General features: G+C 38.5%; 2 protein-coding genes across 2 annotated transcripts; one reads left to right on the top strand and one right to left on the bottom strand.

The window, feature by feature from the left end:
* Positions 1-1,921: 1,921 nt before the first annotated feature.
* LOC139717982 (death-associated protein 1-like) lies at positions 1,922-9,280 on the bottom strand. Its single transcript, XM_071629467.1, has 3 exons — positions 9,056-9,280; positions 5,114-5,216; positions 1,922-2,095 (listed from the first exon to the last, which is right to left on the bottom strand). The coding sequence occupies exons 1-3, from the start codon at positions 9,102-9,104 to the stop codon at positions 1,927-1,929; spliced, it is 321 nt and encodes a 106-aa protein (XP_071485568.1). The 5' UTR covers positions 9,105-9,280; the 3' UTR covers positions 1,922-1,926.
* Positions 9,281-12,779: 3,499 nt separating this feature from the next.
* Positions 12,780-24,156, top strand: LOC139717985 (pre-mRNA-splicing factor CWC25 homolog). The gene is made up of 10 exons (XM_071629474.1): positions 12,780-12,857; positions 15,445-15,617; positions 17,059-17,176; positions 18,112-18,194; positions 18,864-18,933; positions 19,322-19,795; positions 21,202-21,482; positions 22,128-22,227; positions 23,101-23,162; positions 23,967-24,156. The coding sequence occupies exons 1-10, from the start codon at positions 12,840-12,842 to the stop codon at positions 24,073-24,075; spliced, it is 1,488 nt and encodes a 495-aa protein (XP_071485575.1). The 5' UTR covers positions 12,780-12,839; the 3' UTR covers positions 24,076-24,156.
* The last annotated feature ends 1,851 nt before the right edge of the window (positions 24,157-26,007 follow it).

Here is a 26,007-nt window from a genome sequence, read left to right as displayed (position 1 = left end):
ACAAACCTGACTTCAATATATGACTTAATTGAAAGGCCATCAATTTCACACTTGTACCAGTCTGAGGCAAACCATTTCTTTCCATGAGTCATGTTAGTGGTCAAAGAAAACATGAAGAACAGTCTTTTCTAGTCTTCCCTAATCATTCCTCCCAAACAACAAAAATTACATCCTTCGTTTCAGGCTGAATTCACTGTTGCCTACCAATGAGCAATACCAGCAATCGCATCTCCAGATTTTCACATGATACAACAAGATGAAACATAGACGGGCAGAGAATCAAATCTTGTGAATTTCTCTGCAAATCTAGTACAAATACAAACATGTATTAAAGGTATGGAACATTCCATACATGTGCCTGTACTTTGCATTTTTTGTGTGATAAGAAATACTGACAGGTCAGTCAGAACCTTGAGTTGATTCAAATTTGGATGTTGAAGTTTCCAATCACCTTGCTTTACATGCCTATCATCTTCACTGACACTAGAAGCAATGTGATATATCTAAAACATGTTTGTTTGGGTCTTTTTTTGTGTGTGTTCTTGTTGTTTTAGCTTTTGTTTGATTCATTGTTGTGAGAGGAAGACCAAGTTGAAACTTGAAATAAGGAAAATAACAATCTTGTGAGATAAACCACACTAATTACCTGAAACTGACAATACTGATGCAATACGGCCTTTAAAAATACCAAAGATGCACATTAACTACTAATCTAAACATCCAGTGATATCATGTCAACTAAAGCAAAAACCTATGATAATTGCTGACTTACACAATTCAGTGAGTATGAACTTTACTGTGGTCACTGTGAAACATTACAGTATATCTTGGCACTGACACAAAACGATACTTGAATAATGTCCTGCATTCTATTTCTTTTGCAGTTTTTAACGTTTTACTCCATCCCATTAAATGACAGCCTATTTCACTATTCCACTATGTGCAGCCACAAACTGCTGGACGATTGCTGCATTTAAGATGTTAAACCCAAGCTCATAAGAGATTCAATTCTTCCTCACTGCACTGTGTCAGCAACAGGCTATCAACTGTATGCTCATAAAAAGTAAAGTCACCCAGATTATCAGTGTACGGCCATTTGTTTAGTTCTAGGAGGGGAAAAAGAAGAAGCTGAATGATACAGCAACTTTGGTTTGTGATATGCCTTATAGGTTCAACATGCAACATAGAAATTGTACCTATTTCCACATCAGATAAATTTCATCATTTCAGATGCTTAAGTTGGCATATTGATTTTAGATCATTAGAATAAAAAATCAGTTAGCATGTATAAGCACGAAAAAGACAGACACGACTTTCTTGTGAAATGCTACAATGTATTCACTGAAATCTGTTCAGACCTTACGCCATTAGTAAGAGACAAGCAAGAAAAATTGCAGGGACTGTTTAGAAGCGAGTATGGTTGAAATCAAATATAAACACAATGTAAGATAACTTTGGTTGAATTTCTACTAAATAATCATGACTCCTCTTTTCCCCACTATACATCAAAATGAAATTTGTAATACAAACAGCCTTTTGTTTGTCTATTTGCATTATTCCAACTGTAGGCACATGCTATCATGCAACTGACACTGACCGACAGTATGTATTACAATGGGTTGTTTGTGTACACAAGGAGTAGTCCCATCATTTGAAAACAGGGAATACATTCTTGGTCGCTGCACAAAATGACTGCCGCAAAATACAAGTTACTGGACTCTGCATCGCAAAATAAAACAACATAAAGTAAGAACCCTTACAGACAAATGAACATTTGGTTTCCTTGGATCTTCCCCACACAAAAAAATCTGCCACGCTTCTATTTTGCTTTGCTGTGAGTTGTAAAAGTACCAATATCACCTGGTTGGTTGTACTCTTTATTTGCACTTCATTGATTTGCTTTTTACCACTACCATACTCTGTGTCTTAGTTCTTCCTGGGTTGCTGTAAAATGTTGGTTGGCCTGCTGCTGGCACTCTTCTGGTTAGTTGGCATGGCTTTCTCATGGTAATGTTTGATGGCCTCTGGCGGAAAGTCCTTGTTACCTTGGGAAGGAGCTCCGGATATTAGAACCTTGGTGTCAGACTTGTGCGGACTGCAGAGTGAACCATGAGAAAAGAACATAGAATGATATGATAAAATCTTGCAAATGAGGACCTTGATAAGACTCTCACTGTGGACTGCTGACTGAGTGGATAAAATCTTGTCATTGAGAACCTTGGGTACATCTTACTATGGACTGCTAAAATTAAGACAGTGCTGAGAAAAGATGTCAGATCCTTCAAATAGTTTCAGATTGGTGTTGACTGTGCAGAAAAACATGTAAAAAAACAACAACCTAAAACTACATTAAAAAAAAAAAACATATTGGTGATCAAAGAAAGTGTCCTACTCTAGACTTTCTTTTTAGAAGGCTGAATCAGCCTAAACAGTATCTTAAATGCAGCAAAATCATGTCTTTTCACTATAAGAGACAATATAACACCCTACAACTGGTACAGGTTCGGTTGACACAATAAAAGACTTACATTGTACATAAACTGTGTATTTCAGTTGATCTACACATATTCTTACTTCACAGTCAGCATCAAACCCAGCAAAAATATACTGGTGTAACAAGATTCATTGATTTGATATAAAACTTGGCTCGGTAAGTTCAGCAAGGAACACAATTTTGAGACAAGTTTAAATAAGAATATATTGCACCACACAATTTGGGGACTAGTACTGAACAAAAGTCTCAATTTTCATTAATCAACCTTTTGAGAAACCTGAAAGGAATTCTCAGTTTAGTCTGGATTGGAGAATAAACCACATATCCGTGAGAAATCTGTGTGAAGACACACCTGGCTACTGTTGATTCACTGGATGATATGAATGGCCTTCCACTATCCCACTCCTACACACACACTGACACTACTCTAGCCTACTATCAAGTCTAATTCCCTTACTGCTATAGATAATCAGTCACTATGCAATTGACCTTTTTTTTTTTTATCTCAGCCTTCATTACAATGCATTTGTACTTGTAGTACAGCACAATGTTGATCAATGTCATTTAAATATAGCATATTACAGTATATGAAATGGAAATTTCTAAAAGAAAGTACAGTTTTAGTAAGAAACCTTTTAATGCGACACAATTTAACTTCTGTAGCTGTGTAAGAGACTAGACTTCATCACCAATTTATCATCTGCTCCATAAGCATTTTAATAATTACAAATATGATGACATAAATGGTATCCTGGGGTACCAAATGAAAATCAGCCATTTTGTTGATTTATCTTTTTAAAAAGGTTGTACCCTGGGTAGCCAAAAAGTGGAAATTATTTTGGTGCTAGAGTTAGCGGTGCTAGCCACTACACTGCAGTGCACTGAAGCACACGCTATTGCTAGCACAGCGTGCCATGCATGCATCGTATAACATGCAGTGGCATGGGAGTGACTATGTACATGCACACACAGTGCATGCATTTCTCTGCAGCTGTCCTCGAGTGGACGTGAGGTGGCGCTACACAACGCGGTAACCCGGGGTAATATGGTACCCAGGGATAATGCGTGATGCATCATATATTCTTCAGTTTTTTCTCTCTTTTGCACCCTCCTAAAGCCAATCACCCCCCCCCCCCCCCATCTCTCTCTCTCTCTCTCTCTGAAATTATATATCAATCCATGTACATGTGTTCGTGTTGATGTGCGTATAAACTGTGAAACATATCAGATCCTGGTGTTGATCTATGCAACTGTCCCACTAGACCAGCCAGTGTCATGTCAGGAATGCAATGCACGGTAGGGTGATACTGTTTAAAAGCATGTATCCGTAATGCTACTGCAAGTTGTGGGAGGGTCAATAGACCAGGTTGATGCTTATACAAGGAATAAGGCTTATCTTGAGGACTTCGGGAGTTGTGGCCAACATAAATGAGAATGCAATAGAAGAGGTATAAATTTCTATAGAAATACATATTTTGATCAAACAGGAGTAAAGGAAAGACTATCAGATAATCTACCGACAGCAAACAAGATTTTATCTGTACTGGCACAGTGTGAACATCCTTTCTGCAGTCCAAGCAGATTTCTAAAGTTAGCAGTACAAGTATATGTGTCCAACCACTGACTGCCCTATGGTAACGTGATACAACAATGACTGTCCAATAGGCATGAGGCATGGAAGTACAATGTTGTTTAATACAACAGGCAAAGTAAACATTAACCAAGCAAATGATTAAAGTCCATTCTGTTTGGAACGAGTATCATCAAGTACATAAGTAGGTTGTTAGCACATTAAATTTAATGGAAAGACAATAATAAGTGTAGTTGCAATTCAATTGTGTGAGGGTGTCATAATGTATAGAAATACCAGTACCTCTCTCACAATTATCATTTCATCTTACAGTCATAACATTGGTGTGCACACATGATGCATAAATTGCAATTATGTGACCCTGCATCACAAAACCAACAAAAAGTCGCCAGACATTGATTTTTTTTTTTTTGTTAAGGGCAGATTCTGAAAGAACAGACTCTAAGCTTTATAATGATGCATAATTCAATTCAAATGGACTCTCCTAACCCATCTAAATATCGGAAAGAAAAAAACTGGATGTAAACCACACAAGCAACAACAATGAAGGGATTATATCAGATTAGGCTGAAATTGAGCATGCTCTATTAACACATTCTGTCCATGATTATAATGCTAACTTTCAAAGTAGTAGCATTATTCTTTCAAAAGTTGAAAGTGAAGAGTGTGCAAAGGATTCTCAAGAAATGAAAAGGGGCCTCCCAGACATACTTCATCTCAATTCTTTACATAAAAAAGGTTGTAGGAAAACTGCTGAAAACACACTTTCCCATTCATTTTATGATCCCAAACTTAGGAATAGTGAAGAAGAATAGCTCTTTCAGAAAAGACGAAAAACTCAACATTGACTAGGTTGACCCATTTCACATTTTTTTTTAGACCTCATGCAAAATCAAGGGGTGCGACTTTTTGTTGGTTATGTGATGCAGTCACAAAACCAACATAAAGTCGCACCCCTTGATTTTGCAATGCACAGTCACATATAGTGCAGTGCATATTCCAAGCCCCTTCCCTTGAGATTGTCTCACCTGACGACAGTCTCAACGATCTCCTCATCTTCTACGTCTGGTTCCTTGTGAGATACTTTTTCAGTCTGCACCTTGCCTGGTATTCGCACTCCACCAACTTTCACTGTAATAGGTAGAAAGGATTCACTCTTAAATATGAATTGATCCACCATACATGGGCAGGTGATAAAGGGAAATGCATGGTATAGCAAATCAACTTGTCCTCAGTGGGTTTACTGGCCTAGTATGTATAGCAATATAGGGCAGATATGTGAAAAAGATGCTCACATCCAACGGAAAGTATGAAATTTTGCATACAGGGGTATTTGGGGGCGCTGATTTCAAAAATTGTCGGATCCAAGAAATCTGGCCACGGGGTCGGCCACCATTTTGAATTCCAATATGGCTGCCGTCAAAGATCCCTATCTTTAGTTCTGAATGACATAAGCCGTTGCAATTTGATACATAAAAGCATGGTGATATGATGACTTCAATAACAGACTTATTTGATATGTCTGACAAGCTGCACGGCAGCCAATTTGAATATTCCTACATAGTTGCCATGTTGGAGTGTTGAAAATCTCTATCTCGGGTTTGTAAATTAGGCTAGCTGACTGAGCACGCATTTTAACTGATTGAGTGTGCGCTGCTGTATTTACATTGTGACGTCAGTGAAATGTGCAATATGCTTCATTTTGCTGCACTTGTTGGCATACCTGTGAATGTTAGTCATGATGTTTATTTTCGCAGCCATATTGGATTTCAAAATAGAGGGCATTGCGTTTGTCGACACATCACATTAGTCCATTTTTTAACTCAGTATGTTAAAATACTTGTTTGAACCTTATTTCAGTGTCACTCACCACTTAGAACTCGAGATAGGGATTTTGAACATTTCGTTGAGGCGGCCATATTGGAATTCAAAATGGCGGCCATTCGATGTTTGTCATACACTTCAAATAAATCTGTCATCAAATTCAATATGTCAATAAGCTCTTGTGTACCAAATTTTGGTGCCACAGGTCATTTAGAACTGAAGATAGGGATCTTTAAATTTGTTTCATGATGGCGGCCATATTGGAATTCAAAATGGCGGCTGTCCCTGTGGTCAGATCTCTTGGATCCGGCAATTTTTGAAATCAGCGCCCCAAAATACCCTAATGCAAAATTTCATATTTTCTGCCAGATGTGAGCATCTCGACCAATTTTTGCTACATCTGCCCCACTAATAGTTTCTGCAGGCGTATGGAAACTAGGCTTTACCTTTGATGCCAGAAAAGTTTGTCTTTAGAAGCAGACAGTGTAAAACATGACAGGTGTTAAAAGCACATAGAAACAAGTCACTAATGTGAAATTTTCATGAAACAGCAGACATGCAGTTAATATGTATGTACTGGATCTACCATAGATCACTCTGCTCAATGATTGTCTGGCTGCTTTAGACATGCTCAGACTCCAGAATTATTTCTATCAAGTACAAGTTGCACACAGTGACATAAGGCATAAGTTGTATTGAAGGGAACTGGAAGAGTGGCATAAAGAGATTACATTCTTTCAGCCAGAGATGGTGAATTCCTGGAACAGCCTGCCTTAAATTCTACTGCTACTGTTGAGGCACCATAAGTTAACGCAAGCTGCCCATAGTTCGACCACAACACCGTCTAAAATTCGACCACCTTCTACACAGAAAGAGTTCAGAAGAGAGCTACCAAAATGATCTCAAACATCCAAACATTACCATACACAGAAAGACTGCAGACACTCAACCTTCTTTCCCTTGAATACCAAAGAAGACAAGGAGACATGATCCAGGTATCATCCCTGGCCTGGACAGTAAATCCTATTATAAGTAATGCCTTCTTTAAATTTACTACTTCCAATACATGGGGCATAGTCTGAAGCTCACCAAAAACAGATGCAAGACCAAGCAAAGACAAGAAACCTACAGCCAATGAATAATAAATGAATGGAATTCTCTGCCAGAGAATGTCGTCAATGCCCATTATCAGCGATCACTTTCAAGACTAGACTGGACCGAGCATGAGCAAACCAACGTTTCAGCTTCACATATTACATACGTAGACAAACATGCTGAGAGCACAAAAGAGAGCCAGACAAACTGACAGAAAATAACACCAAAAGAAAAGAAAGGAATTGAAAGGAAGAGACTTAACAGCAACTACAAGGGCAAGAACTGGAAGCCCAACTACTGTGACAACACTACACTACCTACTCACATGAGTGCAATACTCATGTGGCCTTTTTTACTTGCACTTTGTATTATAAGCACAGTCTGCCTGCACTGCACGGGACACTCACTAGAGTAAAATATCCCGTTTGCGGCAGTTTAAGCATTGTTAAGGGTTTTTCCAACTTGTAAACAAATCAGGCAAATTATTTTCAACCATTTCATATATCATAGACAAGATTATTCATTAACGCAATTGTTTTCATGAAAGAAATTTACCATTGACCAACGCAGTTTTCATGATTTACCAGGGCAAAACCCGGCACAATTTTCGCCGATAACGGCGATATGCGACGTAGTATTTCTACTTGCGGCACGATGTACAATCCCTATGCAATACGCGCGTGCTCCGCGATCTTTAGCTGAACGCCTTCACATGTCTCGCGAACATTGCGTAAGCGCCAATTCCCATTGCGAAAGCACGTGAAAATAGCGTGCGCACATGCATTGGCCGCAAACAAGATCGCAATTCTGGCGGTGTTGTTGATGTCTTTCTCGTGTTTTTCTCATTTTTTTTCGATGGTAACATCCACTTTCCGAAAAAAATGGCGGCCCACATCGGCTCGCGAAAATTCTATTTTACGTGAGGTTATGTTTTCAAAATCCATGAGCATCGAGAAAACGAAAAAAAATCCAGTTTCTTGGACCATTGTTTCTTAACTGTTATGTTAAGAAGTACCAAAAATTTCATTTTGGATGCGATATGTTGTCATTTAGGTGAAAAAATTTCACTTTCTTTAGAGATCGTGCCCATTTTATCGGTTGGTTTTTGTTGATTGCTAGTGTGTTAGTATATGTGTAGTGTGCATGTAACAGTGCAATGCTGTGTTTAGCTGTATATTACTGTGTATGTTGTACCTGCCGCGAACGGCTGCACGGCCGCTTACTGACGCAGTTACTCTAGTCCCCTTAGGGCCTTGATGCTACAGTCAGAGTGATGGATCCTGTCAAGTACCAGTACCAAATAGAAGTAGAAGCAGGGGCGGATCCAGGAATTACGTAAAGAGGGGCACCTTTACAAAATTAAAGGGGCGCGCACGCACCCCTCCCTCATTTTTTCTTTTAATTTCTTTTGTTTTAACAAAAAAATAAAGGGGGGGGGGAGAGTGCACGCCCGGTGCGCTCCCCCCTGGATCCGCCACTGATACATCAAGTAAGCATTTTTCCACTCCAGAATCTTGGGTAAAGTAAATGTAGAAACTACGTCATGTGCTTGAAAATTGCGCACGGTCGAACCTTGGTGCCGGTGCCGATACTCGACTTCTGCTCTGCTCTGGGCACTTTTGCAGTGTAACGTAAACTTAATGACCCCTGGAAAAAAAGAGGTAAATTCTGAATAAATGTCATCAGGACTGCATAAACTGACCACCCTGCAGCCAGAGCAGAGGCATCAATGAACCTTCGTCTACTTTTTCATAATTCAATATCAAGTCCAATCAAGGCTCAGCCTCACTCAGCTCAGGATTAGATTTGTTAAATGTTGAATAACTTCGACTTCTTGTGACTTACTGGGGCATCATCATACTATAGGTCAGGTAATATCTACAGCCCTCAGCTCTGAACTTGGGTCTAGGTGACCTTAAACATCAGGCAATTGTGCACTAGGGCCGAACAATTGCCAAACATCATACCATTCAATCATTAGATCATTCAACCATTCAATACAACCTGTAGTTTACAATTGGTTTACACAGACTCCACAGTGTTGACCTTACCTGCTGGTGGGTGTCCAGCTTTCAATTCTGACTTTCCTGGAGAAGACATGGCGCCAAAACTGCTACTACTAGTGCTACTGCAAACCTACAGCGTCGAAACGATGTGTAGAGGATGGTTTACAGTTCTCGAGCGTCAGTAGCTAGCTGTATTTCTGAGTCGAATCCACGTAGACGTTTATTATCAACTTCGTCGCCAGTCGGTCAGATCATCGCATAGCTGATTAAACTGATTCTTGTCCCCGTAGGTCGCGCGTGGCATCGTGGCATATCAAAGGTTACATTGCACACACGTTGCAAGAAGGTTTGTTGTTGTGGGCGTTTAAACGGGGATACCCTCCTTATGTTGAATCTGTGTTAAAGAAGAAACACTACATTATGTTTAATTTGTCTTATTTATTACCACAAAGATGGCCACAATTCATAAAATCACGCTTTAAATTGATAAAAGTAGTGTGATTTCATATCGGTTAATGACTAATTGATACCAAACTGAATGGACGTTAAATAATGGGAAGGTTTATACATAATGTGTTTATAATAGGATTGGCTCTCCCGGAGAAATTCCCAGGCTCGCCCTACGGAACTCAGCTGGTGAGGATGGTCCTTGGCAGGTATAGGTGTATTTTATCTTGACGAGATAGACTTCAAAGAAAACGACCATCTTGTCTCTATTTATTATCAGCAAAGAAAGATGTAAACCAAGATGTTTAACCGCCAAGAAAGGTGATAGTAGAAACTGAGGAAACAACATGAAATAGACTCAAAGAAACAACCTCGACAATTGTGTAAAAGTTGTAATAATTATTATAATGTGATTTGGCTCATCAGTGCTCACGTAGGCCTACAACTACAAAACTTACATCAGCAAAAGTTGTTAAATGCATTGATATATTACATCGACAAACACCACGCACAAAACAATTACTAGTACTAGTATTAAATGTCCATTATAAGATCATCGTTTATCCTAATACAGGTTGAGTCCATTACATACCCTCATAACGTCAGAAGTCGTACTATCTACAATTCTTTTGTTATCATTATGCGGAGCCCCAAACCACTTACGCCCTACAAACGTAAAAAATGTTTTAAGAAATTGATTTTCGTTATACCCCAACCATGATGACCAGTGGCAGATCCAGAGAGGGCCGCAACCGGCGCACGCCCCCTTATTTTTTGTTGAAACAAAAGAAATAAAAATAACAAAATGGGGGAGGGGTGCGTGCGCCCCCCTTTAATTTTGTAAACGCGCACCCTCTTTACGGAATTCCTGGATCCGCCCCTGATGACCGTATAAAGCACAGGGGGGGGGGGGGGGGGGGGGGGGGATGAGGTAAACTTTTTCTTTAGACAACTCAGCGGGACTCCTCGGATATCATATTTTCAAATAAGTTGATCTGTAGAGGAGAAGATCACGCAGAAATTAGAGAATTTAGAATTTAGTGTGTTTTGGGTTTCCGTTTTGCGATTGATACTCAACGCACGTGTCGCTTACTTTTTTGACACTTTTCCGTGTATTTCATCAAAATTGTGCACCAGATCGTTGAATTTCAACTCTGAAAATACAAAAACTCCCTCATGTCTTATTGTGGGAGGGGGAATACCCCATTCCCACGCCACCGCCTTGCCAGCGAGTCGCAGTGCTTTTATTGATCTTCAAATAATAATCATTATTGTTGACTTTTTGTAGTACATTAGATAGGCCTAGGTAATGAGAAAGTCACGCAACAATGAAAGAATTCAGTCTGTTTCTTTGTGTGCATGTGTATGTGTATGTGTTTGTTTGTTTGTTTGTTTGTTTATTTGTTTTGCAATCTAACAACCAACTTAGTTTCTTACATTTTTTGATTGAAAATTTTCCAAATAACCACCCAAAGTGTGAACCAGACAGGGGAGTTGCAACGAATCCCATGATGAAGTTTCCTCGTGTGAAAAGAGGGAATTCCCCCTCCCCATCCCCCGCCCCGCCCCGCCCCCTCACTTCCCGCTCGCGCGCGTCTCTTCACTATCTACATAGAATTTTCCTCCCCCCCCCCCCCCTCCATCCGTGATGAAAAAACAAACAAACAATCCTAGTTCGATACGGGCATGGTTACTATTATGGAAGAAACAATGATGGTTAGCGGACCCGAATGGAAGTTGTTATCATCAATATATAAAAGAATAAATCACAAATTGGATGAAGTCTTCGCCCCACACCTCTCCTCTTGGTTTGTTCAAAGACATATCACAAAATCAATATTCTTAACATCATGCACTTTTAAGCGCCTATGCCATCCTGTTCACAAGGTTACCACTAATTGCCTCATTTCTTAAACAAGAGATGTTCCATAACAATACAAGTTCTCTTTTTTTTATTAAACAAGTAGCCCTACTATAAACTTGGAAAAAAAAACCCGACCACCTGATATAGGCTATAATAATGCGCGCGAGAGAGACGAGATCATAGAGATATAAACGAGATTATGACGTGATCACCTCATTTGAAGGGGCACTACTTAAAAATACGTGGATTCAGTGAATACAGAAATGTTAGCAGTAGGCTTACACATCAGTGAAGTTTGAGAGAAATCGGACAATCCCATCGAAAGTTATAAAATTTGAAATAAAGAACTATTTTGTCATGACAATTCTATATTCTAACATTTTTATAATATATTGTAGCATAACTATGATAATGAAGAGCTCTTGACTTAGGTTTATACCTCTTTAAGGAGACAGGGGGAATATTACCACCCTTAAAGAAGACTTAGAAGGGATGTGTTATTTATCATATAATCATTAAATTAAAATTTGGTGAATTCTAATTGTACAATTAATTTTATATCGTTGCCATATGCCTACCATTGTGCAGACATGAATTGTTGCAGTCTTATCCTGCCGCGATGACGGCACGCACGTGGATTTAACCAAAACTTTAAAAATATATAGAGGCCTAGGCATATAAAGTTTGAACAGTTTGTCCGATTGTGGTCTTAAAACTCATTGGTGTGTAGCTCTACTCTTTTTATTTATTTATTTTTGTTTATTTGTTTATTTATTTATTTATCTATCTATTTTGTTCCTATTTTTTGTTGCATTTGCTGTAAAATTCACAATAGCCCATTATGAGGTATAGATTCCTTTTTAATTTCCATCGTGACTGTGACTGTTACACTTTTTGAGAAATTTATAACAGAACGTCCCAAATCGTCGTGCCCTGTATACCGTTGCATTGTAGAAGGCCTGAACCTCTTGAATTATTATGATGATACATGATACCTGCGGATAGTCGTGAGTTTGGCCAAAATTATTGTGATGGTGTAAATATGCTGTCGTCATATATGTGTGTTTCATGTTTTCCCGATCAATTATTTACCTTGTACAGTATTAGATGAGAGATCTAGAAACAAGATTGTAGGCCTACAGATAATGATTGATTCTAATTACAATCTAATCAAATTCTCAAACTGTCAGCAGTTTTTGCAATAAATTCACCAAATTATTTATGTCTGTGTTCTTTCATTTTTAATCATTCATTGAGCAAACCACTGCGAGAAGCAAGAAAGATGTTTTCTTTTTCTTTTTCTTCTTCTTCTTCTTTTTTTTAATTTTCTTCCACTGATGTCGAGTGTTCTCCGTCCTCCGGTCGGTATCGGTGCGGTAGGTACCGTGGTATCGAGTAATGATAAACATTAATGGCGCCATCAACGTGTGTTTGATGTCAGTTAGCTCTCACTTGTACTGAAAATTGATGAACGACTGAGGACTGATTTTATCAAATTGTATTAATTAATCGATAATTATGGGTGGTGGAGACCTGGTAAGTTATGCACCTTTGTATGACTCTTTTTCATTTGAATTTTGTATCTAGGTATCACATTCATAGTCGCTGCATGCAGATATCATCATGACAAACTGCCACGCCAGAGGTGCCTTACAAAAATAAAACTGCAACTGCGTAGTCCCAGTTATTGAATTTTATGATAGTGAAAAGCTATGTGGAAAAGCTTCATTGACCACACAAAATGACGTGTAGACTTCTACACTGACCCCGGTCACTGTAAGTACAAGCCTCATTTACGACAGTAAATTTTGTAATCATTTTCTAATTAGGTGCTATGTTGATGCTGAACCCTAGTTAAAAATGGGTGTATGTACGTACTTCTTCTAAAGTAGATATCTAACGTTGACTACACTAGACTCTAGAGCCTTCCCTTAGTACCAGGTTAAGGTACTAGCAGTCCGGGAAACCCGCTCATGAGGACCGCTCCCGCGTACGAGGACTGCCCCGCCTCATGAGGACCGCCCCCACGCCTCATGAGGCCCGAGGGGGAACGCCTCATGAGGCCCCCTACTCACTTCTTATTCATTTCACATCTGACGTATGAATTGTCGCAACTTTGCACGGTGATTTTTTGTTACACACACATGTCCACTATCCATGATGAAAAGAAGAAAAAATCCTGTCTGTTTTTTTTCTTCAAAAATCGAGTTTTAATCAACCGATGCAGAGCGCCCATCAAAACACGGGCGCCAGCGTGTTCGCACAATGCAAGACTGCCGCAAGGTGCGGCAGTCTTGCATTGTCTTCTTTTCATCATGGATAGTGGACATGTGTGTGTAACAAAAAATCACCGTGCAAAGTTGCGACAATTTATGCGTCAGATGTGAGATGTATAAGAAGTGAATAGGGGGCCTCATGAGGCGTTCCCCCCGGGCCTCATGAGGCGTGGGGGCGGTCCTCATCAGTTCGGGAAACCCACTCAAAAGGGGGGCCCCTCCTTATAAGTAACCTGTCCCCCTTATAAGTAACCCCGTCCCCTTTATAAGTAACCCCCGGGGCACCCCTTATAAGGAGTATCCACGCTTTTTTGCAATGCAACGCGAAAATGAAAGGACAGCGGCAATTCGCTTGATTATTTCCATAAAGCTTCACAAGTTTCCTAGTTACTCACGAAATTTGAGCAAAATCGGTTTGAGGCATCATATCTAAAATCATGGATTTAAATGCGATGTCAAACGACCCATGCGAATGCTGAAATGCGAGCGATTACTGGCGTGAGTGTCGCCAGGCGCGGCGGGCCGGCAATGCTTGAGTGCAGACGTGGCGACTGAGTACGGAGACTTTCGTACTCAGTCGCCACGTCTGCACTCAAGCATTGCCGCGCCGCCGCGCCTGGCGACACTCACGCCAGTAATCGCTCGCATTTCAGCATTGGCATGGGTCGTTTGACATCGCATTTAAATCCATGATTTTAGATATGATGCCTCAAACCGATTTTGCTCAAATTTCATGAGTAACTAGGAAACTTGTGAAGCTTTATGGAAATAATCAAGCGAATTGCCGCAGTCCTTTCATTTTCGCGTTGCATTGCAAAAAAGCGTGGAGACTCCTTATAAGGGGTGCCCCGGGGGTTACTTATAAGGGGGACGGGGTTACTTATAAGGGGGACGGGTTACTTATAAGGAGGGGCCCCCCTTGTGAGTGGGTTTCCCGAACTGTCATGAGGCGGGGCAGTCCTCGTACGCGGGAGCGGTCCTCATGAGCGGGTTTCCCGTACTGCTAGTAGTACTTGTAGGTACTCATGGTATTAGACCTAGTTAGAGTGAAAATACTCCGTTTGCGGCGGGTTAAGGGTTTTCCCACACTGTAAACAAATCAGGCAAATTATTTTCGACCATTTCATATATCATAGACAAGATTATTCATTAGTGCTATTGTTTTCATTTTAAAAAATTGACCAATGACAAATGCAGTTTTCATGATTTACCAGGGCAAAACCCGGCACAATTTTCGCCAATATGCACCGTGACGTGACTAGCTCTGCTTGTGGCACGATGTACAATCCCTATGCGCCTTCACATGTCTCACGAACATTGCGAAAGCACATGAAAATAGCGGGCGCACATGCACTGGCTGCAAACAGGATCGCAATTCTGGTGTTGTTGATGTTTCTCGTGTTTTTCTCAATACAATACAGTTGATATGTCAGTATATTTCCAAATTTCACTTTATTCTCAAAATACTATAAAATGTGAAATGAAATCTGGAACCTTGTTCGGCAAAGAGTTGATGTGTTTAAAGATTTAATTTATCTCCAAATTTTTGCTTTTTTTAAAACAAAATACTATGAAACATATGAATGAAATCTAGAATCCTGTTTGGCACATAAACAAATGAAAGATTTACTTTGTGTGTATATTCTCAGAAGATCTGATATTGATGGAATTCAATTGGCTTGAAATTGAATTCATGTATAAATGAGGGAAAGTCTGCATTGAACCATCTGTGAGTAGCAACTAAATTTTTTCCCCCTTCCCATGCACTCTGCATTTCAGACCCCTTTCTACATCTGCTTTCTTCACATATATTTTCAACCCTTTGTTTTCTATTTTGTTGTCTGTAGAACATGAAAAAGTCATGGCATCCGCAGCGGATGGATAACATTGAGAAGGTTTGGAAGAGGGAGGAAGAAGCAAGGAAGGAAAAGAAGAAGATGATGGAGTTGAAAAGGCAGCTGCAGGAGGAGAGAGAGATGGAAGAAATGCAGAAAAGAGGAGAAGAGAGTGGAGTCTTGAAGTAAGTGCTAGCTTCTTACGTTTGTAAAGAATTATGCTTTGTACTAAATAAAAACCTCAGTGAAATCCTCTGTATTTAGCATATATATGAAATGTACAGCAAAAATTTAAAAATGTTGTATACACATGTGACAGGAAATGCACTAGCTTCTAATACATTTTTTTTTTCTATTTCAATTCAATTTATTAATTTCATAAAATCACATTCAAAATATTTATAGTAATGTGTGAGTTACAGGAGATTTGACAGAAACTTTTTATCTTTTTATGCCTCTGCCATGAAGTGTCGCCAGAGATAGCATGATTTTGGGTTGTCCGTCCGTCTGTCCGTCCTTAATCAACTTTGTGGACAGTGTATCTAAAAAAACCTTGCAGGTATCCTAATAAAACTTGGCATGTATATGTATGAGTGGGCAAAGTTGTGCCTATCAACTTTTTGGGTGCACATGCTCAAGGTCAAAGGTCAAAAGGTCAAGGTCAAGGTCAAATGCTCAAAATTTCCCTATTTCCCTATTTCCCCCATATCTGTGTAATGCATGAAGGTATATTCTTGAAACTTAGTGTGTACATGAACTACCAAATAAAGATTCTCCAGAGAGAGTTTTGGGTCATGAGATCAAAGGTCAAAGGTCAAGTGAAAATGTTAATAAAATTTCATTTTTTTTCTCCATATCTCACAAATGGTTCGAGGTATATTCATGGAACTTAGTACATATACATGTACTGACTGGCAATGATTGTCTAGGGAATTTAGGGGTCATGGGTCAAAGGCCAGGGGGTCAAAGGTCAGGGTCAACTCCTCAAAATTTCACTATTTCCCTCTTATCTAAGATGCAATGCCAGGATTTTTCTTGAAACTTAGTGTATGCGTATTACCCACTAGAGATTCTCTTGAAAGTTTCTTGCCAAAAGGTCAAAGGCAGGGTTCGAAATTGGCAATGGTCCGCTGGCCATTGGCCACCCAAAATCACGTCGGACTAGCTAAAAATCATAAAATTCTGAAGTTACTAGTCCGTCTGGCTAGCCAAAATATTGCTTCAGTGTCAAAATTGATTCTAAGTAGTCCGCCTGGCTAGTTTAAAAAAAAAGTTAAGTGCGACCCCTGAAAGGTCAAGTGAAAGTGCTAAAAGGGTCAAAAGTCAAGTAAAAACCCTCAAATCCCTGAATACCTGCACTCTTAGACATTATAGACATTCATCCAATTCAACCTATTTCAAGGAAAGTGAAAATGCAACACATTTGTGACAAACTGTCATTTTGATATTTTGTTAATTACGTGGAACTGTCATCACACATTATCAAAACATTGTACTACAGACCTATTAGGAGAACCATGCATTTGGCTACCAGTTTTTCTATCATTGATACCTTTAACTTCATGAGAACACATGTGAAATTTCTGGCTGGTTTATTGATGACTCTATGTGAAATCTTGAATGCAGGAAAAAGAAAGACAGAGTGGACTGGATGTACAAAAACCCTCAGGATTCTGTCAATGAAGAAGATTATCTGTTGGGAAAGAAAGTTGATTCAGCTATCCTAGAGCATCAAGAAAAACAGGTTTGTCTGAGTTTACTCCGTGCCTGTTTTGTACTCTCTACATTGCATGTCAGTGCCTTTATTTTCCATACCCATTTCCAATGCATTATTTTGATCAAGGATATGTTCATATATGCTTATTGAATTTATGTACCAATTACTGTTGATCATTTGTGTATGGCTTGCTTTTGTGAATTTTAAAAAGAGTTCCAGAAATTTTGTTCACTTGCCAAAATAGCCATTTGGGCAGTGACCCCATACTTTTATCATTTTGTTGCCTTGCCATATGTCTCTCATGCCAAACAGTGAATTTTAGTCAGTTGACCAGGGTAAATAGTCAAGTTGGTTTGTTGCACTGTGACAGTGAAAAGACCAAACTGACAGATCTTTGGATGAGTAAGTGGCTCTGCACCAAATACCATTTTATTTTCAGTTTTTATACCACTGACAAACAAAGTTGGAAGGAGGTCTAAGGAATCAGTGTTTGGTTGATCAGTCAGTATGGCGACCAGGGATGACATCTTATTGCGTTTTGTATCCAGTGGAAAAGGTGCTGTAAAAAGATCAATTAATATTTTTATTATTATTATTATTATTATTATTATTATTATTATTATTATTATTATTATTATTATTATTATTATTATTATTATTATCATTATTATCATTATTATCAATATTATTATTGTTGTTGTTGTTGTTGCTGTTTTTATTATTGTAGTGCAGAGTTCTGAAAAGAATTGTGAAACGAGAGCAAATAGCCCCTTACAGAATAATTATTATGAAAGATTTGAGGTGAAAACTGAGCGACACAAAAAAAAATTCCCAGTGTCTGAGCAATTGAATTAGAAAATTTGGCAAGGTTTGGTTTGCAAGTACTGGTATGCATGATTTAAAATCCAGGATGGTTAAGAGTTTGATACCTGAGTTTTCTAAAAAATTTTTTTTCTAATTAGGCCCAAGAGGCAGCGACTGGGGGACCAAGCATCACGGTTGACATTACGGCGAAAATTAGGGAGGACCCCCTTTTTGCAATCAAGTGAGTTTTTTTTTTTTCTCTCACTTTCTTTTCTATCATAGTGGGTTAATAATACTGCAGATGACAACAAAGACAAAGGTCAGTTGTCATAAAGAATTCCAAGAAATTGAATGCGTCATCATTTTCGTACTGGTTCACTTTGTATCAAATGTAGTAACGATCAAGAAATGTATATGGCGTATATTCTTACAGTTAGAATGTGTTGCGCATCGATCAAGAACCACATTGATAAAATGAAAAGAATATTATCCCATTTCAAGGGATAAGTTAGCAATTTCCCACCATGGAAACAATACACAAGGCATAACATGTGCTAGGGGAAGCGATGTTTTTGCACATTACTGATTTTGTAAATATCAGTCACCTCAGAAAATCTATTGAAATTTGTTGTCATAATTGCATGAGATTTTGTGAAAGTCAGAACTTTTAAGGATTTAAAACTTTTCAACTGATGTTTTCAGAACCGAGAAATTTGCTATTCCTGACCTATTGACATATCTAAAGCAGAACATACATTGTACATGTACTTTATTTTTCTTGCGTAGGCTTCATTTTTGTCAAAAAAAAAAATGGGGATTATTGTGCAATTTTGTATGCTGTATCATTGATGGTTTCCATCTGTGGGGATTTGTGTTGATTGTAGTGTTGTTCTTTCTGTGTGCCATAAAGGAAGCAGGAAATGACGCACAGAAAAGCACTCATGAATAATCCCATACGCATGAAGCAGCTTCAACAGATGGTGAGTCCCTACATGCTTTGTCCAGTCAGGGTGTTTGATTTGTAGTTAAATCCTCCTTGGTTCACAAATGATATCTGAGAATTTAGTTCAGTGGTGATCTTCATTCAGTTATGGATTCAAGACATAAAGATATTTAAAGCATGAAAACAGAGGCATATAGTTATATTCTTTATTAGATAATCATGCATACATATCTGTTATTAAGATCCTTCAATAACAAATTGTATACAGGTAGAAATCTAAGCTACAGTATTTGAATATGTGCAAATGTTCAATGCTGTTACGTATTGTAACCATAGTGTGGTCATGGTACAGTTCATTTTGATATGTATTGTTTCACTGATATATATATTTTTTGCTTTTGTTTTTGTTTGTTTGTTTTTTTCAGCTTAAGGCACAAGTTGCAGCAAAGGAAACATCCAAGAAAAGTAAAAAACAGAAGAAGAGCAAAGATGGGAGGGAAAGGAAAGGAAAGCACAAGAAATCCAGACAAGACTCAAGCCCGGATGACAGTGATAGCTCTACAGATGAAGAACTTGTGAGAGACAGAAGAAAGAAGGAGAAGAAAATATCAAAGAGGAGAGACTCAAGTGAGGATGAATCATCAGACTCTGATAGAAGGAGAAGAAGAAAGCAGAAAAAGAGGAGCAAACAGAGAAGAGATACAAGTGACAGTGATGACATGGATGGAGAGCAGAGAAGAGATAGGAGGAGAGAGAGAAGGTTTAATGCACAGAGAGGACACAGTGAAAGTGATGATGAAACAGAAAAGAGGAGCAAGGAAAGGAGAGTTTCCACTCACCGGAGAGACTCGAGTGAGGATGAACCAAGGAAGAGGATTCCTGCAGGATATGGTTTGATAGTGAGTAGTACGTTGCTTTCTTCCTTTGATGCCTATTGACCAGTTATTAATTATGGCTGAAGATAGAACTGAAGAGTGTTTCTTCATCCACACCTTTGGGATGTGAGGTTTTGTTGGTTTGTTTGTTTTTTGTTTTAAGATCTCCCTCACTTCCATTCTGTAGTTGATATTTAAGATAAGACCGTCAGATATAAACATACTCTCTTTTTTGGATGTTTTGAATGTACAAATGTACCTCTAGTATATTTTTGCATAAATATGAGGCTGTTGAGGCACTAACTAGAGATCACACCTATGGCATGCAATGATATGATACCTTGGATAGGCTGGTCAATAGCTTTAGTAGTTAGATGGAAATGCCTTGTCCCAGTTCTGGTGACAAGGTGTCTTGTACTGTACTGTATAAGCTGTAAATTTCGCGAGGGTTTAATTTTCGCGAATTTCGCGAATAACAGTTGGATCGCGAATTTAACAACACGCGAAAAATGTGTCCATGCACTTTGTAAATAGAGCATTAACGTAAGCGTCGGCGTCGATTCGCGAAAACAGCATCGCGCAAAAATGTCTGTGACCTCGTTATTCACGAAAATTTCTGTACGCGAAAATAACAGCGTATACAGTAATCCACATTCCTTGTGTCACGTTACACGTCTGTGCGTTTGTATCTGTCTGTTTCATTTTTTCCAGTTTACACTTCTCATATTACTTTATGAGCTGATTTGCAGTAATCTCAAACTGTGGTAGGGAATCACAAACATGCATGCATTTCAAAGTTGATCTGTTTTAAAACCAGGAAGGTGTTACATAGATGGAGTGGCAACTCTTCATAATTCATGCAAACATATGTTTGTGTTCAAAGCATTGCAATGGGATGTCTAACATTCTTCTACACTTTGAAGTCATGCTCGACACCATTCTAGCGGGAAGACAAAGTTTTACATTTCATTTTATTACCATTGAATTTCACTAAATCTTAGAACAGTTTAGAAAAGAATTCAGAGTTATAAACATGTGTTTCTAGTTTCCCAGTAATGCACAAATCAAAATGAAATGAAAATTAGGTCCTCTTAAAAACCTAATATTTTTCTATGATGCGCTTATTTGTGCATGTTACTTCTTTATCTTTTATTCTGGGATATTTTGATCTTTCATACAAAGTATGAATTCATTGTTGCCATCACATTGAAAGAGAGTGAACTGCAGTAGGGGGAAGTCTTTCCTGGTGTGAGAGCCCTAGTCCCGATTATTGATGCTCTCCTTTGTCAATTCACATGGGTAACACCTGTAGTTAAGCGCATAACTTCTCGATGGTGCCGAGCATGACTTCCAAGGAGAGCAGCAGTTATCCCCCTTCTCTAACACCTCCCTGTGTAAAACCAGATTGTTTACACATTATCTCTTCTCAGAGGGCAAAGAAGCATAGAAGTGATGAAGAACACACAAGAGACTCACACAAACATCAAGACAGAGACAGGGACAGCAGGAGAGACAGAGACAAACACTATGATAGACATGGTGATGGACACAGTGACAGACACGGTGACAGACACGGTGATAGACACAGAGAGGGTAGGCCGAGGCACAGGGAGCAGAGGGAAAGATCAAGAAGTAGGTCAAGGTCACCTGTCCACAGGTCAAGGTCTGCTGAGAGATCTCCCCCAAGGAAGGAGTTCAAGAAGAAACCAAGGTGAGCCTGGGTGTGTGTGTATGTGAGTGTGTTGTGTGTGTGTGTGTACATGCACACATGTGTACAACTAGTAAGGTCCTTTCTACAATAATGTAGCTTGCAATGTAACTACTCTAAACCCATTTATAGATGATTTTGATATGCTTTGCCATTATGCAGTTCATGATAGCACCAAGTGCCCATGCCTGCCATTGGTGCCGGCACATCAAATGTAATGGGGGGGGGGGGGGGGGGGGGGAAGGGGACCTTTATGAAACACATTAATAGCAGACAGTTATCGTTTTGTATGTCTGATATGGATGAGTACTGTAAGTGTAAAAGAGAACACAACAGTTCATATCTTTATTGAAAAATTGATAATCTTTTTGCAAACCACATTTGTAAGGTCTGTGGAAGCTTCAATTCATTCATCTCATTTTCTAATAAAAAATTAAACAATTCAATTCTACAGTACAATACAAGCATAATGAAATATTTACTTAATACAAATGTGAAAACGAAAAAAGAGAACTTTGATAAAGCCAAAAGGCCTTGTAAAGCAGGTTCCCTTCAATACAAGCTTACAGCCAAGTGTAGTTCTACTTTTGAAAATGAATATAGCAATATGAAGAAATTGGATGAGTCATTTCCTCCTCTACATGGTAGGAAACTTGATGCTGAGGAACTTGAGAAACGTCGAGCAGAGATGATGGAGAATGCAAAATGGAGAGATGAGCAAAGAATGGATAGAGTGAAGAAATATCGGGTGAATATACCATGCATGCCATGTCCATTATATTTCCTCTGCAGCTCATTGAGTAAACACATTATAGTGTGTTGATGCTAGTTGGTCTCATGCTGCACGTTATATTAACATACTCGCTATTTTAAATAGTCTCTTTGTTGTCGATCTCTCACACCATGTTACCTAAAAAAAAGTCCATGTTGCTCTTATACTCTAAAAGTGGAGAATTTCGTGCCAGTAATTTTTTTTTTTGTGCCTGGCCAGGTAAGATGAGTTTCGTGTGTTTTTAATCCAAATATCCACGACCAGAACATATGGCAAGCAAAACCATTCATGTACTTTTATTTTTGCGCTAGTTTCTGGTTGCGCAAAAAGTGCAAAAATTATAGCACCGTGAACATTTCCACCTGTACAGTATTATATTGTGAAGACTGAGTCAATGCAGTGAGATCTTGCCGTTTGGATGACCTGGTTACCACGGGTATTTTACACTGTACAGTTGAGTGTAGACTGATGATGCAACAGATGCTCAAATTATGATTGTAACATACACATATCTCTTCTAGAAAAGAAAAGGGATGTTTGCAGTTGTGTCTGCATTGAGTCCCAAAATTGATAGCATAATGATTCTGGGCAATCAAAACCAATGAATGTGAATACTTATTAGATGTACATGGTGAGTAAACAAGTTGGAAATCCAACCCCCTTGTTTGCTATGAATGAAATGAGGACAGTAGACACTCCTATATGTTAGCAGGTGGGACAATGTCCTTATGGGTATATGTGTGATGTGGGACCACTTCAAATATGTGTCAGTAGCCACAATGCTCGACAAAACTAAGTTGATTGAATGCACTGACACCCATCATCTCTCCTCATTGGGCTCAACAACAGGCAGAGGAGAATGTTGAGATGGAGATGGAGAAGAAGAAGGACAAGAATGCCAAGTTTTTGGAGTAAGTTTCAACAGAACATGTTGCTTTCTGATGTGAACACAGAGCATGCTTGTTACAAAGACACCCTAATATGACTAATTGTGTTTTATATTCTCTAACTCCTAACTCAGTGTTGGGTTGCTGGCTACAGAATATTGCTGTGATGACTTTTCTCTTTGTTAGGATGTGTGTAGACAACAAGAAATATTAACAATTACAGTGTACTTCCATGTCCTCAGTGAAATCCTCAATACATACAGAAATATTTATTTTTCCTTCACTGGTGGTGTGGTATCTTTTGCTTTCCTCTTTAGAAAAATAGAAGAGTTGAGTATGATTAAGTAAGCATGTGAGAACACACGCAATATTTTTGATTTCACGTCAAGTTAGTATCTGCATTCTATATCAGTCGTGTATTCAAGTGCTTGCTGCAAGGTACAGTTGTACACTGTGTAGACGTTCGCACAGATTTCATATATTGTCTTACTCTGAGACTTGCTTGCTATGTGGTAGTGAAAAACTGAGGTCTGGTAAGAGACTAGATTGATATGGCATTGGTAACGGAGCTGGGAAAACTCTTCTTGACACCACTCTTGCCTAGCGAGAATTATTCTTTTTAATATTTCTTTCAAACCGAATTGCAGTCTACATGTACATGTATTTGCAAATGTACTTGCTTTTGTATGTGTCATTATTCTTTTTTAGTACAATGGTATTCTTTTTACAGAGCATCTCTGTAAATCTGTTGCAAAATACTGATTGTGTGATTTTCCAAACATCGCTCTCAAACTTCCCTTTACATGTCTTGTTTCTTCATACCTATAGCACAATGAGGTTACCTACAAACAGCTCTGTGGAGGATCGCATCAAGAGGAATGTGTTCAACATACAGCGAACCAATGCCGCTTTGGATAAGAATTTTGCTCGCAGATAACACATGGATTATTTCTTGTATTTGTAATTTTGTTATCCCATGTACCAGAGAAAGTAATAACTCAAAAGACCAGGTGAATGAGCAAAGGAAAATGAAATATATATTTTTACCACTTACCTTGCTTTATATTTTGTAAAAGCATTTGTTGTTTCATTTCAACAATTTCAGGTGATATTCACTGTGAAGAATGAACTTCCATGACTGTATTTTTTTGGTCAAAATGCATCAGTAATGTATGAAAAATTACTACTGACTTGGTACAGCTGGAGGGGGGGGGGGGGTCTCTAATGTCGTGTGATGCTCTCTATAAAGTCCCAATATTTTTCATATAATTTCTTTGCGTGAAATTCTCTTTGTAAGTCAACATTTACATGTTAGAAAATTGCACGTCAATATGATTTCTTAATATCAATTCAGTTCAATTCAATTCAATTCAATAGTTAATTTATTTCCATCATCACAAAGAAAAGAAAAGAAAAAGTTGACATAATCCAAAGTGATACAATTTTTTTCATTTCTCTTACACTCGTATGATAAAGGATTTTTTTTTCAATACAATATAAAGTATATTATACACGATAAAGGATATTATACACGATATCACTTGGGAATCCTTTATAGATTGCATCGTGTCAATCAAAACTTGTTTTCATTTTGCCATGAGTCAAATCAATTGGGAATGGAGAATAAGCCTCAACATAGGCAATATTTAATTTACATATCTTCGCTGGGGTGACAAGACCTTGTATCTGCAATTTTGATGAAAATTACTTTTTTTGAATTAATGATCAAATAATGGGATAAGTGATGTCCAGTCCAAATCCCAACTGTCTTACTCCAAAAAAGAAGCCACCACGGCATGTCAAAGGAAAGGCTATCCCATTCGCCACAGTGCTTTGGCCAACATGTCTTTTGGCTCTCCTGAACATTTGACATTTTGTAGATACGAGGTCTCGTCGCCCCAGCGATGATATATGTGTGATGAAGTCAAGACAGACTTTCATATTTCTGTCAGAGAATTTGTTTTTGATGTCAGTAATTCAACTTATTTGAAGTTTGTGCAGAGCTCACTGTACTTTTTCAAAGCTTAACAATTGCCCATATACATGTGTACACATTGTGTTTTTAATAAGAAGAGATAAAAAAAGCTCTTTCAATTTTTTTCTTGAGAACCTCCTACAAGAGTTGATGTTGATGATTTGCTGTATAATAATGGTGTGTTCAATCTATATGTAAAATACTGTAACAGTCTATGTTCCTTGTTTTATTTATATATCTTTTATTTCTTTATTCATTCATTTATTTATTTATTTATGTGTTTATTTATTTATTTATTTATGTATTTATTTATTTATTTATTTATTTATTTATTTATTTATTTTTTGGGGAGGGGGGAGGCGGTCATAATAGTGTGACATGCTCTTCATGTTAAGCAGTGTGATTGCACAGTCTGAAGAATCTACCCAGCACTGTCTTTTCTGAGCTGGATAGTGTTGGGATTGTACCATTACACTGCTTGACGCATGTAATGCGTGTCACATTATGATGATGGGGAAAAATATACACAATAATCCAGTCTTGACTACTGAAATACATGTACCTGCTTACTGGGTGCTAAATGTAATGTGCAGAATAGAGATTATACTGTTGCAGTCTGTACCTGAATAGTCAATAATGAACTATTTTCACTTCACCCAAAACAGACGTGTTCACATTTCTGTCACTCATGAAGTGTTATATGATTGCATTCCTATTCCCTCACTGATGTAACAATGCAGGTGTACCAATGCTTGCAGTGATATTACTTTTTATGCCTCCGCCACGAAGTGGTGCCGGAGGCATTATGTTTTCGGGTTGTCCGTCCGTCCGTCCGTCCGTCCGTCCGTCTTTCCGTCCGTCCGTCCGTCCTTCCGTCCGTCCGTCCGTCCGTCC

This window comes from Diadema antillarum, unplaced genomic scaffold (assembly GCF_040938485.1).
Source record: "Diadema antillarum isolate AM-2024a unplaced genomic scaffold, OU_Dant_1.0 scf00000086, whole genome shotgun sequence".
NCBI lineage: Eukaryota > Metazoa > Echinodermata > Echinoidea > Diadematoida > Diadematidae > Diadema > Diadema antillarum.
The sequence above is the reverse complement of the archived record's forward strand: the minus strand, read 5'-3'. Positions and strand labels throughout refer to the sequence as shown.

Bases quoted from the DNA above. Each gene is read 5' to 3' on its own strand.
- LOC139717982 (XM_071629467.1), bottom strand. From the start codon at position 9,104: ATGTCTTCTCCAGGAAAGTCAGAATTGAAAGCTGGACACCCACCAGCA. The intron at 5,217-9,055 runs GTAAGGTCAACA...TACCTATTACAG, and splicing joins AGCTGGACACCCACCAGCAG to TGAAAGTTGGTGGAGTGCGA. The intron at 2,096-5,113 runs GTGAGACAATCT...TTCACTCTGCAG, and splicing joins ATCGTTGAGACTGTCGTCAG to TCCGCACAAGTCTGACACCA.
- LOC139717985 (XM_071629474.1), top strand. The intron at 18,195-18,863 runs GTGAGTTTTTTT...TGTGCCATAAAG, and splicing joins GACCCCCTTTTTGCAATCAA to GAAGCAGGAAATGACGCACA. The intron at 23,163-23,966 runs GTAAGTTTCAAC...TCATACCTATAG, and splicing joins AAGAATGCCAAGTTTTTGGA to CACAATGAGGTTACCTACAA.